The sequence below is a fragment of the Canis lupus genome, chromosome 17 (assembly GCF_011100685.1).
Source record: "Canis lupus familiaris isolate Mischka breed German Shepherd chromosome 17, alternate assembly UU_Cfam_GSD_1.0, whole genome shotgun sequence".
In the NCBI taxonomy this organism is placed as follows: domain Eukaryota; kingdom Metazoa; phylum Chordata; class Mammalia; order Carnivora; family Canidae; genus Canis; species Canis lupus.
The window spans coordinates 58,945,715-58,964,302 of NC_049238.1; the positions used below are offsets into that span (position 1 = coordinate 58,945,715).

The 18,588-nt window shown below is 46.1% G+C and overlaps 1 protein-coding gene across 1 annotated transcript; it reads right to left on the reverse strand.

Annotated features, from left to right (window-relative positions):
* Window positions 1–533: 533 nt before the first annotated feature.
* GJA5 (gap junction protein alpha 5) lies at window positions 534–16,529 on the reverse strand. Its single transcript, NM_001017442.2, has 2 exons — window positions 16,466–16,529; window positions 534–2,108 (listed from the first exon to the last, which is right to left on the reverse strand). The coding sequence occupies exon 2, from the start codon at window positions 2,074–2,076 to the stop codon at window positions 1,000–1,002; it is 1,077 nt and encodes a 358-aa protein (NP_001017442.2). The 5' UTR covers window positions 2,077–2,108; window positions 16,466–16,529; the 3' UTR covers window positions 534–999.
* Between the last annotated feature and the right edge of the window lie 2,059 nt (window positions 16,530–18,588).

Here is an 18,588-nt window from a genome sequence, read left to right on the forward strand (position 1 = left end):
TTTTTTTCCCAAAGGGAATCTGAGAAGCACAATGCCCTCTTTGTTTTAATAAGACCTGGGGAAATTCCAATGGCCTTCGTGACTGGTGATCTGGTCAGGATCTGAGAAAGGACGATGGCTTCTTGGGCACTCTGGTCAATAAGGTCTTTCGGGGAGCAGTGGGTGAACAGCTAAGGGAGAAAGGGATGGGATGGTTTCTATCATCAGGTTGAGCTGTAAAAGAGCCTCAGGATGACAGGTGGTGGCAAGGATTCCAGTGGAGCCTGTGTATATAGTCACTCTCTGGGGGAGCTTACACCCCCATGGGCTAGTTGTCACCCTGGCAGAAGTAAAGGCTGCAGCATCACCAAGATGGGACATTTGCCAGAGGTACATACCAAAGCACTTGTAAAGTTGAGGCTGCTGGTCAAGTTCCAAGGATGTCTTTTTAAGTAAGACTGGGTAGAGGGAAGGCAGCCAAGGACAGCCCAAGGCCACCTCACCGTCACTCAGGATTTAACCCATTGAGACAACAGATTCAAGAGCACATCTACTGTAAGGTCCTTGATCGATGCTCTTTATTGGCTGGGAACTTTGGGCTATTACTTGCAAGAAGAAGGGTGATCAGGTCAAGGAAGCTGTAGAAACTTGGAGACCATCTGGTATGTGGTGGCTGGTATGTAGAGAGCCATTCTATCCTTCTGGCTATCCCTCCCAGGCCAGATTTACCACTGTTCCCTTTTCTTCCTCTACCCAGTTGACTAAAGAACCCAAAAGCCTTCTACACACACTGAGTAGAGGATGGGAAGGGACAGCAGCCTGAGAGGGAAGCCATGTTTCTGCCTGCATTCACAGAGCCCTGGTCCTACCTTCTGGAATAAATGAGCAATGCCATTGGGACTTGAAGCCCAAAAGGAACAGAGCAGGTATGAGAATGAGAGATGGGGTCAGTAGGGATACATCTTCCCTCTCTGAGCTTCCTTTGTTCCCACCTGGTCCTGGTTCCCCCACATTGGAGGGTCACACTGATAGATCATCTGACCTGGCCTTGCTGCTGGCCTTGCTGAGACGGCGCTTGTCGCTCTGATAGCCATGGGGAAGGCGGTGACCTGGGGAGGCTCCATTAGGTACCTCAGGCTTCTGGGCATAACGGATATGAATGAAACCCTCCCCAGGAATTGGCTCCTGGCCTTGCACCTGCTCAGTGGCCAGATTGTCTGTGTTCTGCTGGGAAGCCATCTTGTTACTGAAGGGATTGAAGAATTTCCCCCCAGGGCCATTTTCCAGACACTGATTGAAGTCAGGGGGTGGTGTGCAGTTCTGGACTATGCCAGCCGAGGGTCCAGGAAGCTGACACTCAGCCATGCCCTGCCCAGACTTGACAAAGCGCTGTCTGAGCTTCTTCCAGCCCAGGTGGTAGAGTTCAGCCAGGCTGAGGAAGAGGGATAGTGCAGCCACAGCCAGCATGAAGACAATGAAGACATTCTTCTCTGTGGGCCGGGATACATAACAGTTGACGGGGTGGGGGCAGGGACTCCTGCGGCAGACATGCAGTGTGTCCAGGAAGATCCCATAGAGAAGGTACTGGCCCACAATGAAGGCCACCTCCATGGTAGTGCGGATCAGGATACTGCAGACATAGGTGTTGAGCAGAGTGCCCTGGAGGACAATCCTTCCATTCACTTCTTCCCAGCAGGACAGCTCTGCCTTCTCGGCCACTGGGTACTCGTAAGAGCCAGCGCCCCGGGCCTCTTTGGCCCTCTCAGCCTCCCGCAGCTTCCGCTTCTCCTGCATGCGCACCGTGTGCATGGCGTGGCCCATGTACACCAAAGATGGTGTGGACACGAAGATGATCTGCAGCACCCAGTAGCGGATGTGAGAGATGGGGAAGGCTTGGTCGTAGCAGACATTCCCACAGCCAGGCTGCATGGTATCACACTGGAAATCTGCCTGCTCATCCCCCCAGGATGACTCGGCAGCTGTGCCCAGCACCAGCATGCGGAATATGAAAAGGACAGTGAGCCAGACCTTGCCTATCACTGTGGAGTGCTTGTGTACTTCCTCCAGGAACTCGCCCAGGAAGCTCCAGTCACCCATCTTGGCTCAGCAGCAGACGGCCCCCGGGACTTCTGTAAAGGGGACAGAGAGAAAGAGAGAAGAGGAGAGGGATGCTTCTGCAAAATCTGGAGGTCCAATCATGCTCTAGGATTCCACTGATCCATTCTTTAAGAAAGTGCAGCTCATGAGTCAAATTCACCTAAAAAGCTCTCTTTTTTTTCAAACCAGCAAAGGTAAAAGGAAATATATTAGAAATTGTCATGTTAGCAAGATTAGAGTGTGATTCCCACACTTGAATGGATCTAGAAATCAACTGAAGAGCATGTTAGTGTGGGTTCTATGCTGCTACCTCCAGAGAGTCTACTTTGGGAGATCTGGGGATGCCCCTGGAACCAGGATCTGCCCCAAGCTGCTGAGGTTACTGTGAGGCAGGCAGTACAAAGACCAAGTCTGGAGAAACACTGGTAAGGTGGGAAGCACATAGGACTGCTCGCTGCCCTCATGAGTCGGGCTGTGTGTCTCACTGAGTCTGCATCCTTGCCTGTAAAAGGGGGATGGGAAACAGCTGCATCAGAGTTTTGAGGGTAAAATGAGATGCGGTACATGGGTACTGAATCATAACTCAAATATTCATTCCTATGTTTGAATGGCTGAGGTGAAAAAGAATTATTTTGGTCCAGAAGGCAGAACGAGGTGAAGAGGAGGAAGTGAGGGTAGAGTTAGCAAGTTTGGCCTCTCAGAAGGCATCTTCTAACCTTCAGAACCATCATGAGCTATATTGGGAGGTGGCGAACAAAACCGTGTTGGGTCACACCAGCTCTGGGTGCTGCAGACGAGTGCTCAGATTTCTCCAGCTGGCAGGCAGCTGGCAATGCCCATCTCCAACATCGCAGTGCAATGCAGCCATTCCTGGTGTATGACTTGCCTTGTCCTTCTGCAGAAGATCCCTGCGCACAGACCTGCTCATCCAGAATAAATGCCCCAGACCATTATGTCCCATACAGAACCTTCTGTCAGCAGGCTGTTTCCTGCTTCTTTAGCCTCATTTCCTGTCTGTCCTCATTAGTTCCTTTTTTTCCCCCCACCATGCCACATCCTGGAAGATTCCCAGGTGCCCTCTTCGAAGCCCTCCTACATGCCCTCTTACCCCTCAGAATTTAACCCTTATGGCTCCCTCCAGTGCTCCCTGCTCCTTCAAGCTGAGCCTGTCAGCTTGTCCCTGTGGTGCCCTAGGGACCCTCAGTTCCCTCCTAGCACTTGCCTTCTTGTTTTGTGGCCCCCTGTCCATCTGTGTTCTTCCAGTAGGGGCTCCTTGAGAACAGAGATTGCCTTTTCCTGTTTCATCATCATCACCTGGCCCAGAGCCTGACCTGTGGAGTGGGTGCTTAGTAAATCTTAGTTGAGTGAATGAAGGGTGGCACACTCTGGTGTGACAAATCAGTTCCCTAATCCTTGCCTGCATCCCATCAGCAAGGTGAAAAGGCCAGATTTCACTTTCTACACTGCGGTTAGATCTGGTCAAGTATGGCAGGAGTTTGACGTAAAGGGAGTACTCTAGAAACTATTTTTCCATTCCTGGATAAATGGAAGGTTCCTCACTGGAAGTCCCCTCCCACACACACCCCACCACCCCCCACTACTTCCTGCCCATGGACAGAGCTATGTGAGCCAAGATGTCTCAGGCTGTTCTCAGAAATGCCAACCAATGCCAATGTCCTGAGGCCTCTGAATCAACTCTTGAATCTCCTACCTCCAGAATTCTTACTTAATGAGCAATAAGTGTCCTTATGGCTTAAGCCTCTAACCAATCCTAACCAACGGAATGACGAAAGAAGAAGAAAGAAAGAAGAAAGAAAGAAGAAAGAAAGAAAGAAAGAAAGAAAGAAAGAAAGAAAGAAAGAAAGAAAGAAAGAAAGAAAAGAAAGAAAGGAAAGTAAAAAGGAAAGACCTGAACATAAATATTTCCCTCTTGCAATCATAAAACCTCAGAATCTAATGGGACCTTAGATATTATCAAGTTCAAGCTTTGGCCTTTACATCTTTGCTGCCAATGTGCCCCTGAATCCTATCTGAACATTTTTTAGGCAAATGAGGAAGGACAGGGTAGGGTGCCATATTTCTCCGTGCTGGCATCCTTGATTCCTGAGTTGATACCTTGACAGAGACCAGCCTCCTGGTGCTATCTTTTCCCTGCCCCGGCTTCCCAACCCTGAGAGTCCACACATGAGTGGAAAGGGATTTATCTCTGTTATCCTCCATATCAAAGACCCAACAGGTGGTGAGGCCTTTCCTCTGGTTTGTGATCAGACATCTGCCCTTTCCCTTAAGTGGTGAAGGGTCCCCCTCCCTTCTGCCAAAATGTGGAAAATTGTGGTGTTTGCTCAAAGGGAAAATGGCTGATTAGATAAGAGTTCACCATCTGTCATCTCTTCTAGGCACGTGCATAGTGTTCAGCATCTTCAGGGTCATCCACACAGAGACCAGGATATGCTGAGTGTCTGAGAGAGGGGAGGGGAAGAAGAGGAGGGAGAGAAGGGAAGCAGAGGGAGAGAAGGGAAGAGCAGGAGCAAAAAGAAGGAAAAGCAGAAGCTGGGAATGGAAAAAGAAAGACCAGGTAGTGGTTAGGAGAAGACAGTTTGGGGGTAGCTAAGGGGAGTTCAAATCCCTGGTAATATCTCTGAGCTTGGAGAAGTTACTGGATCTGTATCTCAGTTTCCCTAACTGCAAAGTAAGGATACTCTTATTTAGTTCATCAAGTGTTACGAGGTGATGTATAAAAAGCACTTGGCACAGTGCTCAGGATGTAAGAACTAAAGAATAAAAGGCAGGCTTTACTAGCAAAGAAAGTGTTTGGGGAGGACAAGAATGGAGGAGGAAGAAAGAAAGAGTAGAGAGAAGTGCATTACAAGGAAGAGAGAAACACGGGGAAGACCAGAAGGGAGAAAGTGAAAGGGAAACAGAAATGGAAGTAAAAAAGAAACAAAAAGGAAAAAAGAGAAACAAATGTCATATTCTTCCAAAATTTGGGGCAAGTTTTCCAATCCCTGCAGTCTTTTCCCTTGATCTTCTGGCTCTGCCACTCATTCCTTGCAAGTCCCCTGGGAGGTCTAAAAATAGGGCCAGGCAAAGAATGTGACACTCTGGTCTAGTCTGCCAAGAGGCTTGATTGCTGACCCCCTCACTTGTGGTGCAAGAAATCCCACCTGGAAGAAAGGTACCAGAAAGGAACCCTGTGGAAGAGGAGAAAGACGGTTATATCAGATAGGCTGCCTCATGGGGAGGGAACAAGAGACTAGCTGACAGGGTTGGGGGGTAGACCCCCCCAACCGTGTGCCCTGGTGGCAGGAAATAGTGTGCAGGACCTCCCATTTGTGACTTCCTGGTTGACCCAGGTGAGGTCAGAGAAACTTAACATTGCTACCATGTACCAGCTGCTCAGTTTATAATATGAAAGTCAGTTTCCCGGCTACACTGCATCTCTTTGAGGCCCCTACAACCTCAGCCAAAGAAATATGTAGATTAAATACCCATTGAGTTTACTGGGTGTAGAGCGTATAAAATGCTTTGTAGATTATTATCTGTTTCTTGGCAGGAAGTGTGTTAGGAGGGGCAAAGGAAGCTGCCCATGCCATGAATAAATTCTATTAAATACAATGGTCATAATATACCTCACTGCTTTAGCTGTGATCTTCACTGGCTTCCTACTGCTTATAAAGTTCAGACTCTTTAACTTGTACTTGAGATCCTCCACAACACAGCTTCATCCTATCTTATTCCTTCTCCACTCACATACCCCACACTTAGGCTGCATGACTCCCCATACATGTGTACATGGCCCACACCATCTCACTTTTTTGTCTTAGCTCCTCATTCTCCCTCTGTCTATAGAGTCCTTCTTCTCTTTCATTCATCCATTTAATAGGAGTGGTTACCAGGTGTCATATAAGGCACTGAAGACACAGCAGTTAAAAAGACAAAGAGTCCCTGACTTTACTGAACTAAACTGCCTTTAAATCCCTTAATGGAGGGGAGAGATCAAACACATTGCAGAAAAGCATCATGTGTGTTAACATTAAGGAAGTATAGGGTGCTATGGGAACACATGGCAAGAGGTTGACTCTGACTTAGGTTGGGGGGCCTCATTAGGTCAGGGCCCTCTAAGGAGCCCTGGGTAATTGAATTCTACAGCGCTTTGCAACTGATACAAGTTCTGAAACTCCAAGGCAAAAGAGATGGTCCCTAGAACCCATATGAGAATATCCCTACTCTGTAGTTTCTTCACTCCAAAATCTCCAGCATCTACTGTCAATGTGTCATATCCTGGGACAAAACAAACACTTGGGAGAGTCACCAGGGAACTCATTTGGTAATAGTGACATGGTGCTTAGACAAGAGGGAAAGGTCCAAAGGAAGACTTTTGTGTATAATGAGCATGGATCATTTTATTCCCTTACTTTGTGTATTATATGACTACAAATAAAATTCAGGTACCTATCTTCCCAATCTAGTGTTAGCATCGTTGCCTCCCTACACAGACAAAGTTTTCAATGAAAACCACCTTAGAGGTTAACATAAACTCATAGCTAGGACCTCCTCCTCTGACCCCCCAGATCTAGGTAGAAATGGAGAAGTCTTTTCTCAAATTGATCTCAACCCATTTTGGTCTCCTAAATTATAAAGACTCCAAATTACCATTCAGGATGTAGGATACATTCTCACTTATACGTGGCCTTACACCAATTTTCCAAAATTTTCTTTCTATCAGCCAATCCACAAGTACTTTATTGAGTCCCTGCTATGTACCTACCACTGTTCTGGGTACTGAAAATAATACCTAAGAGGTATCAGACCTGGCACATATTAAGAATTATTCAATGATATCTATGAAATTAACAAAATCAGGCATGATTCCTGCCCTCAAGCATTTAACAGCTTTTCCCTTCAAATAAGTAATTGACTTCTTAAAGTCAAAAGCCCTGTATTCTACTTTGTATTTTTATTGCATTAGGTTCTCACATTAGGTACATAATAAATGCTCTGTTAATGACTGAAAAAATGTTTGATCTAGCAGTAAGATTGCAAAGTGATCCTAGGGAGGATCAAATCGTCCTTCTTAAGTCTAGCAAAAAAAAGAAAAAGAAAACCTTACAGGGCATCTGGGTGAATCAGTCAGTTAAGTGTCCAACTCTTGATTTCAGCTCAGGTTGTGATCTCAGGGTTGTGGGATGGAGCCCTGTGTTGGGCTCTGTGCTTGGTGTGGAGCTTGCTTAAGATTCTCTCCCTCTCCCTCTGCCCCTCCCCACCTCTCTCTCTCTCTCTCTCTCTCCCTATCTAAAAAAAACAATAAATAAAACTGTATACAGTTCAAGATGTGCTTCTCCTCCCTTCTCTTGTTGACTTCAAGACGACCATATTTGTTTTGTTCGTGACCGAATAGAACATAGAGACACTCAATTTTTATTGTTAAATGGAGGAATCCTCATAACCACTTTGTGGGGTGATGGTTATTGCCTCTGTTTTTGCAGAGGAGACATCTACGAAGGTAAGAGATTTGCTCAAAGAAATGATGATGAATGGAGGTAGAAATTAGACCACTCCAGAGTTTCTGATCAAATCTGATGCACACCAGAAAGTGCCCTCCATCTTTCCTCTGAGGGTGGAGCCCATCAATTCTTATGTCTCCCCACTTCAGAACTTCAAGAACTCCTTTGTCCCCTAGGGAAGTGCGTTATTTGAGACATGACTGCCATTTAATGATAAGACCTGGCGGTCAGCTTTTAAGCAATGAAGCAAATATTTATGATGCTCCCTTGATATGACCATCACTGGGTGGGAGCGCTGAGGGGGTTATGGGAAAGTACAATTCAGTTCACCTTCACAAACATTTACTGAGTGTCCACTTATTTGCTAGAAGTTAGGGACCCAAAGATCAGTAACACTCTATGTTGAAGGAATTCAGTGTCCAGTGAGGGATATAAACACAACCAAACTTGCAAATATATTGGGTTTTCCTGAAGAGGCAACCCCTGAGTAGGAGTTAGGTAGAGGTAAAGTTTGTAGAGGTGAGGAGTAGAGGGAGGTGCAGGAGAGATGGGGGCATTCCAGAAAAAGGCAACCACATAAATAAATCCACCAAGTGAATGAAAACCAGCATGGTTTTAGAGGACAATGAGCAAAACAGGGAAGTAGTCTGCAGAATAGGATGGAGGGCTTTGGAGGCCATGCCTAGGAATTTAGAGCATTTCTCAACCCCTACGATAGACCATGTTCAGTACATGACTTGTTCCTGTGGGCAGACCCTTATGGTACACAGCCCTCAAATGGGGTGGGGACATAAGGCACGGCCCAGTCAATAATCACCCTGCTGGTGGCAGCCCTTTAGTAGTAGCTGCAGCCTACACTAGGTAGGCTGACAGGTGCCACCCAGTACACTCCTAAAACAGCACCCTGTCTCTCCGGCTCAAGAAAGCATATTGCAAGTGAGCAGGGAGCTACCAGAGGGATGCCTTGAAAATTCTCTTCCTTTTATTCTATCCTCTGGAGCCACACATAGCACTTTTTCTAATTTCTTTGCCTCCCACCCCCACCCCAGGTCAGCAGCTGGGCCTTGGACTGAACTGTAAAACCATTAGGGTTTCAAACACATAATGAGAATTATTTGCTCTACTGACTGTGTATTATCTCTCTAACTCTACCCTAAGCTCCTTGAAGACAAGGCCCATGTTTGTTCATCATTGTAGCCTTCCCCTAAGTCCCTGGACCCCCCTTTCCCTCTTAGTGCTTAATACTGTGCCTTGCGGGATCCCTGGGTGGCGCAGCGGTTTGGCGCCTGCCTTTGGCCCAGGGCGCGATCCTGGAGACCCGGGATCGAATCCCACGTCGGGCTCCCGGTGCATGGAGCCTGCTTCTCCCTCTGCCTGTGTCTCTGCCCCTCTCTCTCTCTGTGACTATCATAAATAAATAAAAATTAAAAAAAAAAATACTGTGCCTTGCACCTGGTAGGCTGACTCATGCACTTTTAAAAATCAACAACAGTAAACGAATTACAACATTCAGCTCACTCAAAACATCTAATGTCAGTAGATGGGCTCCCTAGGATGTGACCTTTGGGACCTGAACAATGACTGTGGTGACTAGAACACTGGAGAGACAGAAATCACTGAGCCTTCCTTCTGCCCGAAACAGAGTCCTCGGCTCAGCCAAGCAGGACTGGGTGTATCTAGAACAGAGACACATCTGCTCACCATGGACTATTTCTTCCCTACCTTCTCCCCACAGATCACTGGGGAGCTCACCCAAGTTTGTCAAAATTAGATTATAAGACCACTCCACAGAGTCTGAGTCTAATTCTGGACAATGACACGTGTTCTGTACATTATCTAACAGATCTCTGGTTCTCAATAAAGGTTGTTATTTACAGTAATAATAACAGCACTCTGGGCCCATGTTAGAATTCCACTCCTGACACAATGGAATGTGGTACAGAGCAGGGTTGACTTGCTTCCCAAGTAAGAGAATTCTGTTGTAAAAGGACCCAAAGGGCCTCACTTAAAGGATCCTTGGACAGAATATCACGTGAGTGCAACCCAGTTCAGAAAGTATTTATTGAGCTCCAGTGCTATGCCAGACATCAAAGGTGGCTTTATAAAGTAAAGCACCAAATATAACATCATCTCAGAATTCCTTTGTAACTTATTCATTAATATACATCTTTCTGATTTTCCCTCCCCCCAATAGTTTCTCACTAAAATGGGGAGAAATAGGGAAGATTGCAGAAGAAAGAGGTCCATTTCTCAGCTCCATTTCCCAGTTTATCTTAAGTTACATAACAAGAAACAAATCTCGGTGATAATGATAATAATAAAATTAAACTATTGAGACCTCTTTGTTTGCCAGACATTCTATGAGTTTCTTGATATATTTTTTCTCATTTGATTGTCCCCTTTATACGGGCTCAGAGAGGTTGATTAAGCAACATCACTTGAGGGGGACTTGCTGCTAAGTGGTGGAGTTGGAGACCAAACCCAGCTCTGATCTTGTCTGACAGCAATACCCCTGCCTTAACAACTGTGCTAGATTCTATCTAAATAACCTAAAGTTCCTTTTTTTAAAAAAAAAAAAATCTTACCAGAGGCTGGCCACTTTGACAGAAGGTGAGTGCTGCAGGTGACTGACGGAGTTGATTTGTAAGTGCTTGGGGGGTAATTCTCACATTTAGAATTTCTACTCTTTTCCTGACTGAGGTTTGGGGTAGCCTCAGGGGAAACAACTAGGTAGGTGATACAGCTACAGCTAGTGAGCTAGGCCTTATGGTCAACTTTCTCAGAAGTCCAGTGGGGGCTTGTACCCCGGAACCTTGATCACTGAAGAGGAGAGAGGGAGACTGAGATGAGAGGAGACAGATGGAGAAGATGAAGTGTCACTTTTGTTTTCCTTTGACTCCAGCCAATGGCAGATAATTAACCTCTCCCAATTACATTATTTTATTCTAGCAAGGACAGAGTGGTTCACTCAGAAACACCCAGCTAGCAGACAATGGTTTCAAAGCCAAGGAGGTGAAAGGGAGCAAAGTGGGGAAGGAGAATTATGCTGGGATAAGTAATTTTCTTGTTAAATTGTTAGGAGAAGAAATACTTAACTGGACATGAGTAGGAGGTGGTGGCAAATGGAAATATTCGATTTTAATGAAATATTGAGAGGTTCTTATTAATTACTCCTAAGAGGTTGATTAAAACCTATGCAGTTATTAATGAAAATTATATTTATGAGACACTTAGGTTTCCTTATTATTATTATTCTTTATTATTTCCACCTTCCTGTCATAGATTCATAGTATGGTGGAGCTGAAAGGAATCTAGACATTAATCAAAATCAATCCTTTATTTTAATACAAGCTGAAGACCAGGGTCCAGGGAACTTAAGTAATAGTGATAACAGATAGCACTAAATTGAGTGTTTTCCATGTGTGACACATTTACAACTATACTTTTAACCTTTATATTAACTCTGCTAGGAAAGTAGCTAGTATCCCATTTCACAGCTGAGAAAACTGAGGCTTGAAGGTCAAGTAACTTGTAGAAAGTCACACAAGTGGCAAATGCTGCATAAGTGTCTTGCAGTTGGTGTGCCTGACTCCAAAGCCTACCTTCCTGCTGTGTCTCTAAAAGGGGAAGAAAATCAAAGAGGCCCTGGCATGGACAGCTGGTGACAAACCTGTGACCTGAGTTCTGCTTGGTCTCTTAGCTCCCCAGGCAGGGCTTTTCCCACTCTCCCTTAAGAGGCCCAGGGTTTTCCTTTTAGCCCCTGGCTTATTGGCTAGCCATCCCTTGCATATGCTGTTCCTAGAATTAATGATTCCATCGAAGCCCTCAGCCCACAGTGGTCAGGATTCCCAGACTCTTCAGCATCTGCCACCATTTGGCCAGAATTCACATATAGAAAGTTATTTCCTTTTTTAGCCACTAAGTGCTCTTGGCTGCAGCAGTGTCTACTGCCGGTTTTTGGCGGGCCAAACAACAGGCTCTGGTGTTCCATTGATGTCAAATTGTAACAAGAACAACTGAAACAAAAATCAGAGGTGGGCCCCCTGTTTCCTACGGAATAGTGGGATTCAAACCCTGCTTCCATGCTCCAGTTGTGCGTCCTTAGGCAAGTCACTTAGCCTCATAGTTTCCTCCTCATCTGAAAAAAGGGAATGTTTATTCATGGGGATTAAACAATATGTGGACGTATGGAAGCGCCCAGAACAGTATCCGACACATAGTAGACACTCAATATGTTAGTTCCTTATTTTCTAATGTTTCCAGTAAAGACTCCTCTCAAGTATGATCCAACTAGCCAACCTGATGCAGAATTTGGCAGTGCAGCAAGCTGGTTAGGGTGACACAACAAGGATGCTCACCAGACACTGGGTGGGGGAAGGTGACTGTCAGAGGTGAGGCAAACACGGGAGGTGGGGAGGATATTAATTTCACTGTGCATTTGTTATTTCACTAGGCATTCAGACCCTGGGGGACAAGAGTGGAGAAGAAGGGAGGTACAAGTCTCCACTCAAATCAGGCCCCTCTTATTCTTGTCATTGGTCCAGAGTGGTTCCAGACTTTTCTAAGTCAAGTCTTTGGGCCTGGAGATAGACTGCATACAAGTCCATACTATAAAATGTGTGCTTCGTGTAACTCCTGCCTTCTGAAATGCTGCAGCACTTTTGAATCTGATCACCACGCAGTCCAAAGGCACATCCGGAAAGTAGGTGTGAAGCTGGTTCAGTTCCTCTTGGTAGAGAAACTGGTCACTTGCGGAGAAGGGCCATCCCAACCGCTAACCACACCTGGCCTCTCCTGAAGTTCTGAATCATGAAGATGCCAGGATGGATTTTCCAGATTTTCTGGAAGTGGGACACCAGGGCGGCTCAGTGGTTGAGTGTCTCTCTTTGGTTCAGGGCATGATCCCAGACTCTGGTATTGAATCCCGCATGAGGCTCCCTGCATGGAGCCTGCTTCTCCCTCTGCCTGTGTCTCTGCCTCTCTCTCTCTCTGTCTCTCATGAATAAATAAAATCTTAAAAAAAGAAAAAGATTTTCTGGAAGTTATCTGTGAACAAGAGCCTTGAAAGAGGGGCTCTTTCGAGTCCCAGCTGTTTCTCTGTGACTCTAGATGAGACATTCCCCTCCATGAGCCTCAGTTTGCTCACACGTAAAAGAAAGCAGTCAAGCTGGATGGTTGCTAGCTCTAAGTGGCCCTTTTAGCTCTAAGTTAGAACATCTAGGGGGTTTGTGACTTGGCCAATTGTGATAATATGGCAAGTTAGTGGCAAAGCCAAAAGACAAAGCTATATTTTCTGACCCCACCTCCAGCTTAAAGATCAACAAAAGTAGTCCCAGAAAACAAAATCTGTGGTCATAAAAACCAAGCAGTACATTCTTAGAATTACATGTCATGGTGAGCCTTCACTGTGGGAAAGTTTTTACATCAAATGAGAAATGGGCTGAGGACTGAGAACCAGGCAACCTGAATTCTACCCTATTGTTCTATTGTTCATTGAGCACTTAATATATTATAGCCATTTTATTTTTTTTTTGAACCTTCTATTTATTTATTTGAGAGAGAAAGGGAGAATGAGAGAAAACACAAACAGGGAGAAGGAAAGGGAGAAGCAGGCTCCCCACCCAGCAGGCAGCCCAACTCCGGGCTCGATCTCAAAATGCTGAGATCATGACCTGAGCCAAAGGCAGCCACTTAACCAACTGAGCCACCCAGGTGCCCCTATAGCCATTTTCTTTCTTTCTTTCTTTCTTTCTTTCTTTTTTTTTTTTTTTTTAGATTTTATTTATTTATTCATGAGAGACACAGAGCTTATGTCTGTGTCTGTTATGACTCCATGCAGGGACCCCGATGTGGGACTTGATCCCGAGTCTCCAGGATCATGCCCTGGGCCGAAGGAAGCACTAAACCACTGAGCCACCCAGGGATCCCTTCTATAGCCATTTTAAATACAGGTTTCCTCACTATCCAAAAAAGTAGAGTGTTCTATGAAGCCATTTGTAAGCTGAAATGGCATAAAACGAAGAAGCAATGACCATTTCATAAAAGTGAAATTTCCACCAGTGAAAGCAGGTACTGTAACATAGGTCTTTTGTAAAACCGAGGTGGGATAAAGCAAATGTTGGTTAGTGGGGAAACCTTCGTTTTATTTTACATTATTTTATTTAATCTTTATAAAATCTTACAAGAAAGGCATTTATTAATCTCTTTGGCAAATAAGAAACTGAGGCTCAGAGATATTAAATAATTTGCTCCAGGTCACACAGCTGAAATTCTAACCCAAATGTGACTCCAGATGCCCAGGCTCTTCCTTCTGCCCAATTCCTGAATTAGATAAACTCTAAGATCCCTCTGTGCTATTTTAATACCTCTGATTCTGAGACCTCCTGAGTGCCTTTCTTTATGAAGGTGACTGATTTTTTCTTGCCCAGGGTTTGCTAACATCCAGAAACAACTGAATCACAAAGTGGCATCAAGCTATCATTCTCCAAGAACCCGCAGCTTCTGACTATAGAAAGGGAGTCAGCGGGGAGATTTGAAGCTTCCTGGAAAAATGGGCATCTCTCACCTTTGGAGCCCCCAGGAGGCCAGGCTGCACTGTGGTAACCCTGCCGGCCGAGAGACCAGAACCCTCCACCACACTCACCCCCCCAACAGCCAGCAGAGACGATGAGGAGCAGGTGAGCAAGTAAATGTTGCTGCCAGGAAACAAGGTGGTAGAGATACTTAAATGGAAGAAACAGGGAGGCCTAGGGAGAAACGGAGGCTCAGAAAACACAGCTGAGGATGGAAGTCAGAGGGGCCTGGGTGTGAGTGAGCAGAACAGGATGTTCTCCCAACCAAACTGACCTGACTCACTGCGTCATCCCTCGTGCGTCACTTTTCTTTTCTAGACTTTGTTTTTACTGTTAGTCAAAGAAATGGACAGGCGATCTAATGGGCCTCTTCCAGTCCTAATGGCCTAAGCCTTTTGGCAAGGATTAGAGCGCGGATAGGAGTCAGGCAGCTAGGAGACAAGAACAACAACCACTTTCAAGAGCCCAGCAAGAACATCCATGGGGTTCTAGGCCTGTGGCAAAGCAGGACAACACAATTGTGTCACTGCTGTGGCTCGATGAACTTTATGTACCTGGGTGAAGGGATGGCCAGAGGGTACCAGTTTGGAAGCCAGGGAACACACCTCCAGTTCTTCTCTGTTACGCACACCGTGATCAGGAGACTGCTCTTTGGCAGCTGCTGAGTAAGGAAAATATGTGGAGGGACGCCAGGGAAGCAGGCTCCAAACAGCCCTGCTGCCTTGGGGAACCTGCTGGAAGGTGGAAAGTTCAGAGCTGTCCCTAGGGAGCAATGAATCAGGTTCTCGAGCTGAGCCGGAACTCTGGAGGCCTTGGGCGGAAAAGATGAAGGCCCACTGGTATGAAAGTCAGGCTGGGGTGCCTATAAATACCAGCTGGTGTCCCCAGTGGTGAGCCATGCCACCTGGCAAACGAGGATACTACACCTCCACATACTGGTTTTGTCTCCTCTCCAGTTTTGCTAGATTTCACCTGGGTCTCCTGACTCCCTGTCCAGTGCTCTTCACTCTGTCCTTCCTTGTCTCTGGCCAGTCAGACCCAGTGTGCCAGAGCCCTGTGAGATGCTGAGGAGGAAACACCAGGAATCCCTCCACATGATGGCATACTGGGAGGGGGGATCAAGTTAAAAGTGAACAAGAGCACAGTAAAGATGTGAAATCTTTGTGTTGAGCTTCCCTTTTTCATGGTTTTTCATGGTATATTTGAGCCTAAGGAATCATAACCTTGTACGATGTTACTGCTGAACAGAACTGGAGGGATCTTTCCACTTCAAACCCCTCATTTTCTTTTTCTTTCTTTCTTTCTTTCTTTCTTTCTTTCTTTCTTTCTTTCTTTCTTTCTTTCTTTCCTTTTTCTTTTTCTTCTTTTTCTTTCTTTTAAAGTAGACTGTACGCTGGAGTAAACTCACAACCCTGATATCAAGACCTGAGCCGAGATCAAGAGCGGCATGCTCAACCAACTGAGCCACCGGGGTCACCTGCAAACCCCTCATTTTCTAGATGAGGAAACTGAGGCCCAGAAAGGGGAAGTGTCTGGCCCAAGGACACACAGCCACTCACGGCACCATAACCCAGGTATCTCAACCCCCAATCTGGGTTCTTTCGCCACTGGCTCACAAGAAAGGTCAGGTTGCTAACAGAAACTTTTGTGCCCTGCAGCCATCTACCTCACCCTGTACCCAGGAGGAAAGGCGACCATCAGTGGGCATCTCTCTCCACTTCCACTCTGGGTCTTCACTAGCCTCCTTCCCCCGACAGCAAGAGTGCGTGGCGGCCAGATTGCTCAGAGTACACAGCGGGGACATGATACTCTGCAGGAAACTAAGCAGGGAATATTTTTAAACCACCCAACATGCCTTAGGGGGGAAAAATCAAAACACTCCCGTAGATGCTGCAGAAAGCATTTCAAAAAAGATTCCAAGCCTAGAGGAAGCACAGTAAAACACTGATGGTTTTTGTTTTTAAAGGGCCAATTCCATCTTAACCAAACTTCTTGGAAATGGACCGCTGAGCTGCTTGGAAGATGCCCCTGGAGGGCAGCAACTCGCCAGAGGTAGACCCACTCCAAGGGCCCTCCACTCATATTTCTACAGCTCCTTATAAATCAAGTGAGTAATTTCTCTGCTGCTTCACAACCATCCTCCTCAATATATCCCAACCTCACTCTCCCAGTGACTAGTAGGGATAGAGAGAATAAGCCCCCAGGTACAGAGAAGGAGCTTTGTTGTTCTCCAGCCTGCAACTCCAGGCTCTCTCTTCTGGCTCCTTCCCATCAACTGGTAGTTTCATCTCTTAAAAGCAAATCTATCCTTACCTTTTCCTTGGTCCTCCTCTCTGGAATTTCCACAGGCTTCCCAGCCGCCTCCTCCACTGCCCACTCTTCTCAGCTCTCAGCCTGTCAGTTACTCTCTCACCCCCTTTTGACTCTGTGTCTGTCGCCCTCCCTCCTCCCACTCTTCCTACTCTTTCACTCTCCACCCCCTTCCCCCAGGTCCCTCCCTCCCTGCTCTCCCACTTGCTCTTAGAATCTTTGCTCACTTCAAAAGTTTTCTTCCCTCTACTTCCCTGCAGTCTCTTCTCACTGCTCTTTCTGGAGGAGACAAGGAGACAGAGATGTCTTTCCCACCACTCCACCGCCCTCCCTCCACTGTCATTGTCACCACAGTCCTGGCACCCTCCTTCTCCCTGGCGGGTGGGGGGGCACGCCACATTACCTCCCTAGGCTCCACAGAGCCTCCCAGGTTCCTCTGGCCATCACTGTCTTGGGGCATCAGGGGAAAACTGGCATTACCCAAGAGATCTCTTTTCTCCATCCTTTTCCTGCTGTCAGAGAAAAAGAATGTTCCTTCATGGAACAGGTCTTTTTGGGACCTCCACCCTCCAGCTAGCATTGGAAACAGTCTCACAACTCACAACTGCCAGCACCCAGAATAGACACTGGGGGTAACCAGAGAGCTCCAAAGGACAGAGAGAGGGCATTCCCACTGACCAGGATCATAAGCCTCTCTCCCCTTTCTCAAAAGGAAAGAGAGCGCCTTCTATGTGCCCAACACTGTGCTAGAATACATATATATTCAATTTTTTAAAATTTATTTATTTATGATAGTCACAGAGAGAGAGAGAGAGGCAGAGACACAGGCAGAGGGAGAAGCAGGCTCCATGCACCGGGAGCCCGATGTGGGATTCGATCCCGGGTCTCCAGGATCGCGCCCTGGGCCAAAGGCAGGCTCCAAACCCCTGCGCCATCCAGGGATCCCTATATATTCAATTTTTATTTCACTTAATCATTCCAGTTTCCAATTCTACAAGGTAGACATTCCTACATTTGAGGATATTCAATCATGGTAATCCAGTTGGCAAATGGTAGGGTTGGGATCAGAAGTTTTAGTCAAAGCCAAAATTCACTTCTGTGCTCCTAGAAAAGCATACAGGTTTCTCAGCTGGAATCCAGTGGATGGAAGTAAGCTTATCTCTTATAAGATCATATATCACAGGTAAGCAAATTTAGAAACTGAGAGGCACCTTTCCCCTCAAGCTCGCCTCATTCTCAATTCCTTAAATTAAGCACTTAGATGGACCCAGTGGGAGTGTGACAAATATCTACAACAGAGGTTGCTGTAAGTGGACTGAACAGAGACAAACCAATGACCAGGAGCCCACATGTTATGACATCAAGAAGAAATCTGCAGAGATCATCTGGAACAGCCATGGAAAGTGAGGCTCAGAGAGTCGAGGCCACTTGTCAGTGTCACGCACAGTAAAGTAGGTGGCAAAGGCAGAACCAGAACCCAGATCCGTTCCTTTGCTCCACATCATCACCATCACAAATAGCACTTTTCACACACATTCCAACATTTGGCAAAAGCTGTTTGTTTCTTTAGTGGGTGATATTTTTCATGGGTGAATAAGCTTAGGGTCGGCAAGAGGGGAAAGAATGTGGGGCCAAATCTCCTCTGTCCAGGGAGGCAGCAGCCCTATTGAAAACAAATTCTGGATTCTGGATCCCTTAGTCAAGTTTCTTTTTATTCCTTTGTAGCATCAGAGCAGAGTCTGGGGCTAACTTGTCTGGGTTTGAATCGGCAGATCTCTACCACTTACTAGCTCTGTAATACTGAGCAAGTTAACTTAACCTCTGTGCATCTCAGTTTTATAAACTGAAGATAATAACTACCTCCTAGGGTTGTCATAAGGACTAATGAATATGTGTAAAGCACTTAGGACAATGTCTGGTGCATGCTAAATGCCATGATGTGATGTCACTGCACAATCAACACAATACGATAGCAGTCTCTTCCTGCCTGTTCTTACCATGGCTGGGCCAATCTCCTAGGATAGAATTTATCATGTGAAACCATAGAGAGCTCTGATAATACCAGTTTCTTCTCCACAACAGAGATTATCCCTACACTATGGCCTTGTCCCTATATCCCAGTCACT

What these genes read in the sequence shown, in the direction of transcription:
- GJA5 (NM_001017442.2), bottom strand. Translation starts at nt 2,076, where the DNA reads ATGGGTGACTGGAGCTTCCTGGGCGAGTTCCTGGAGGAAGTACACAAG.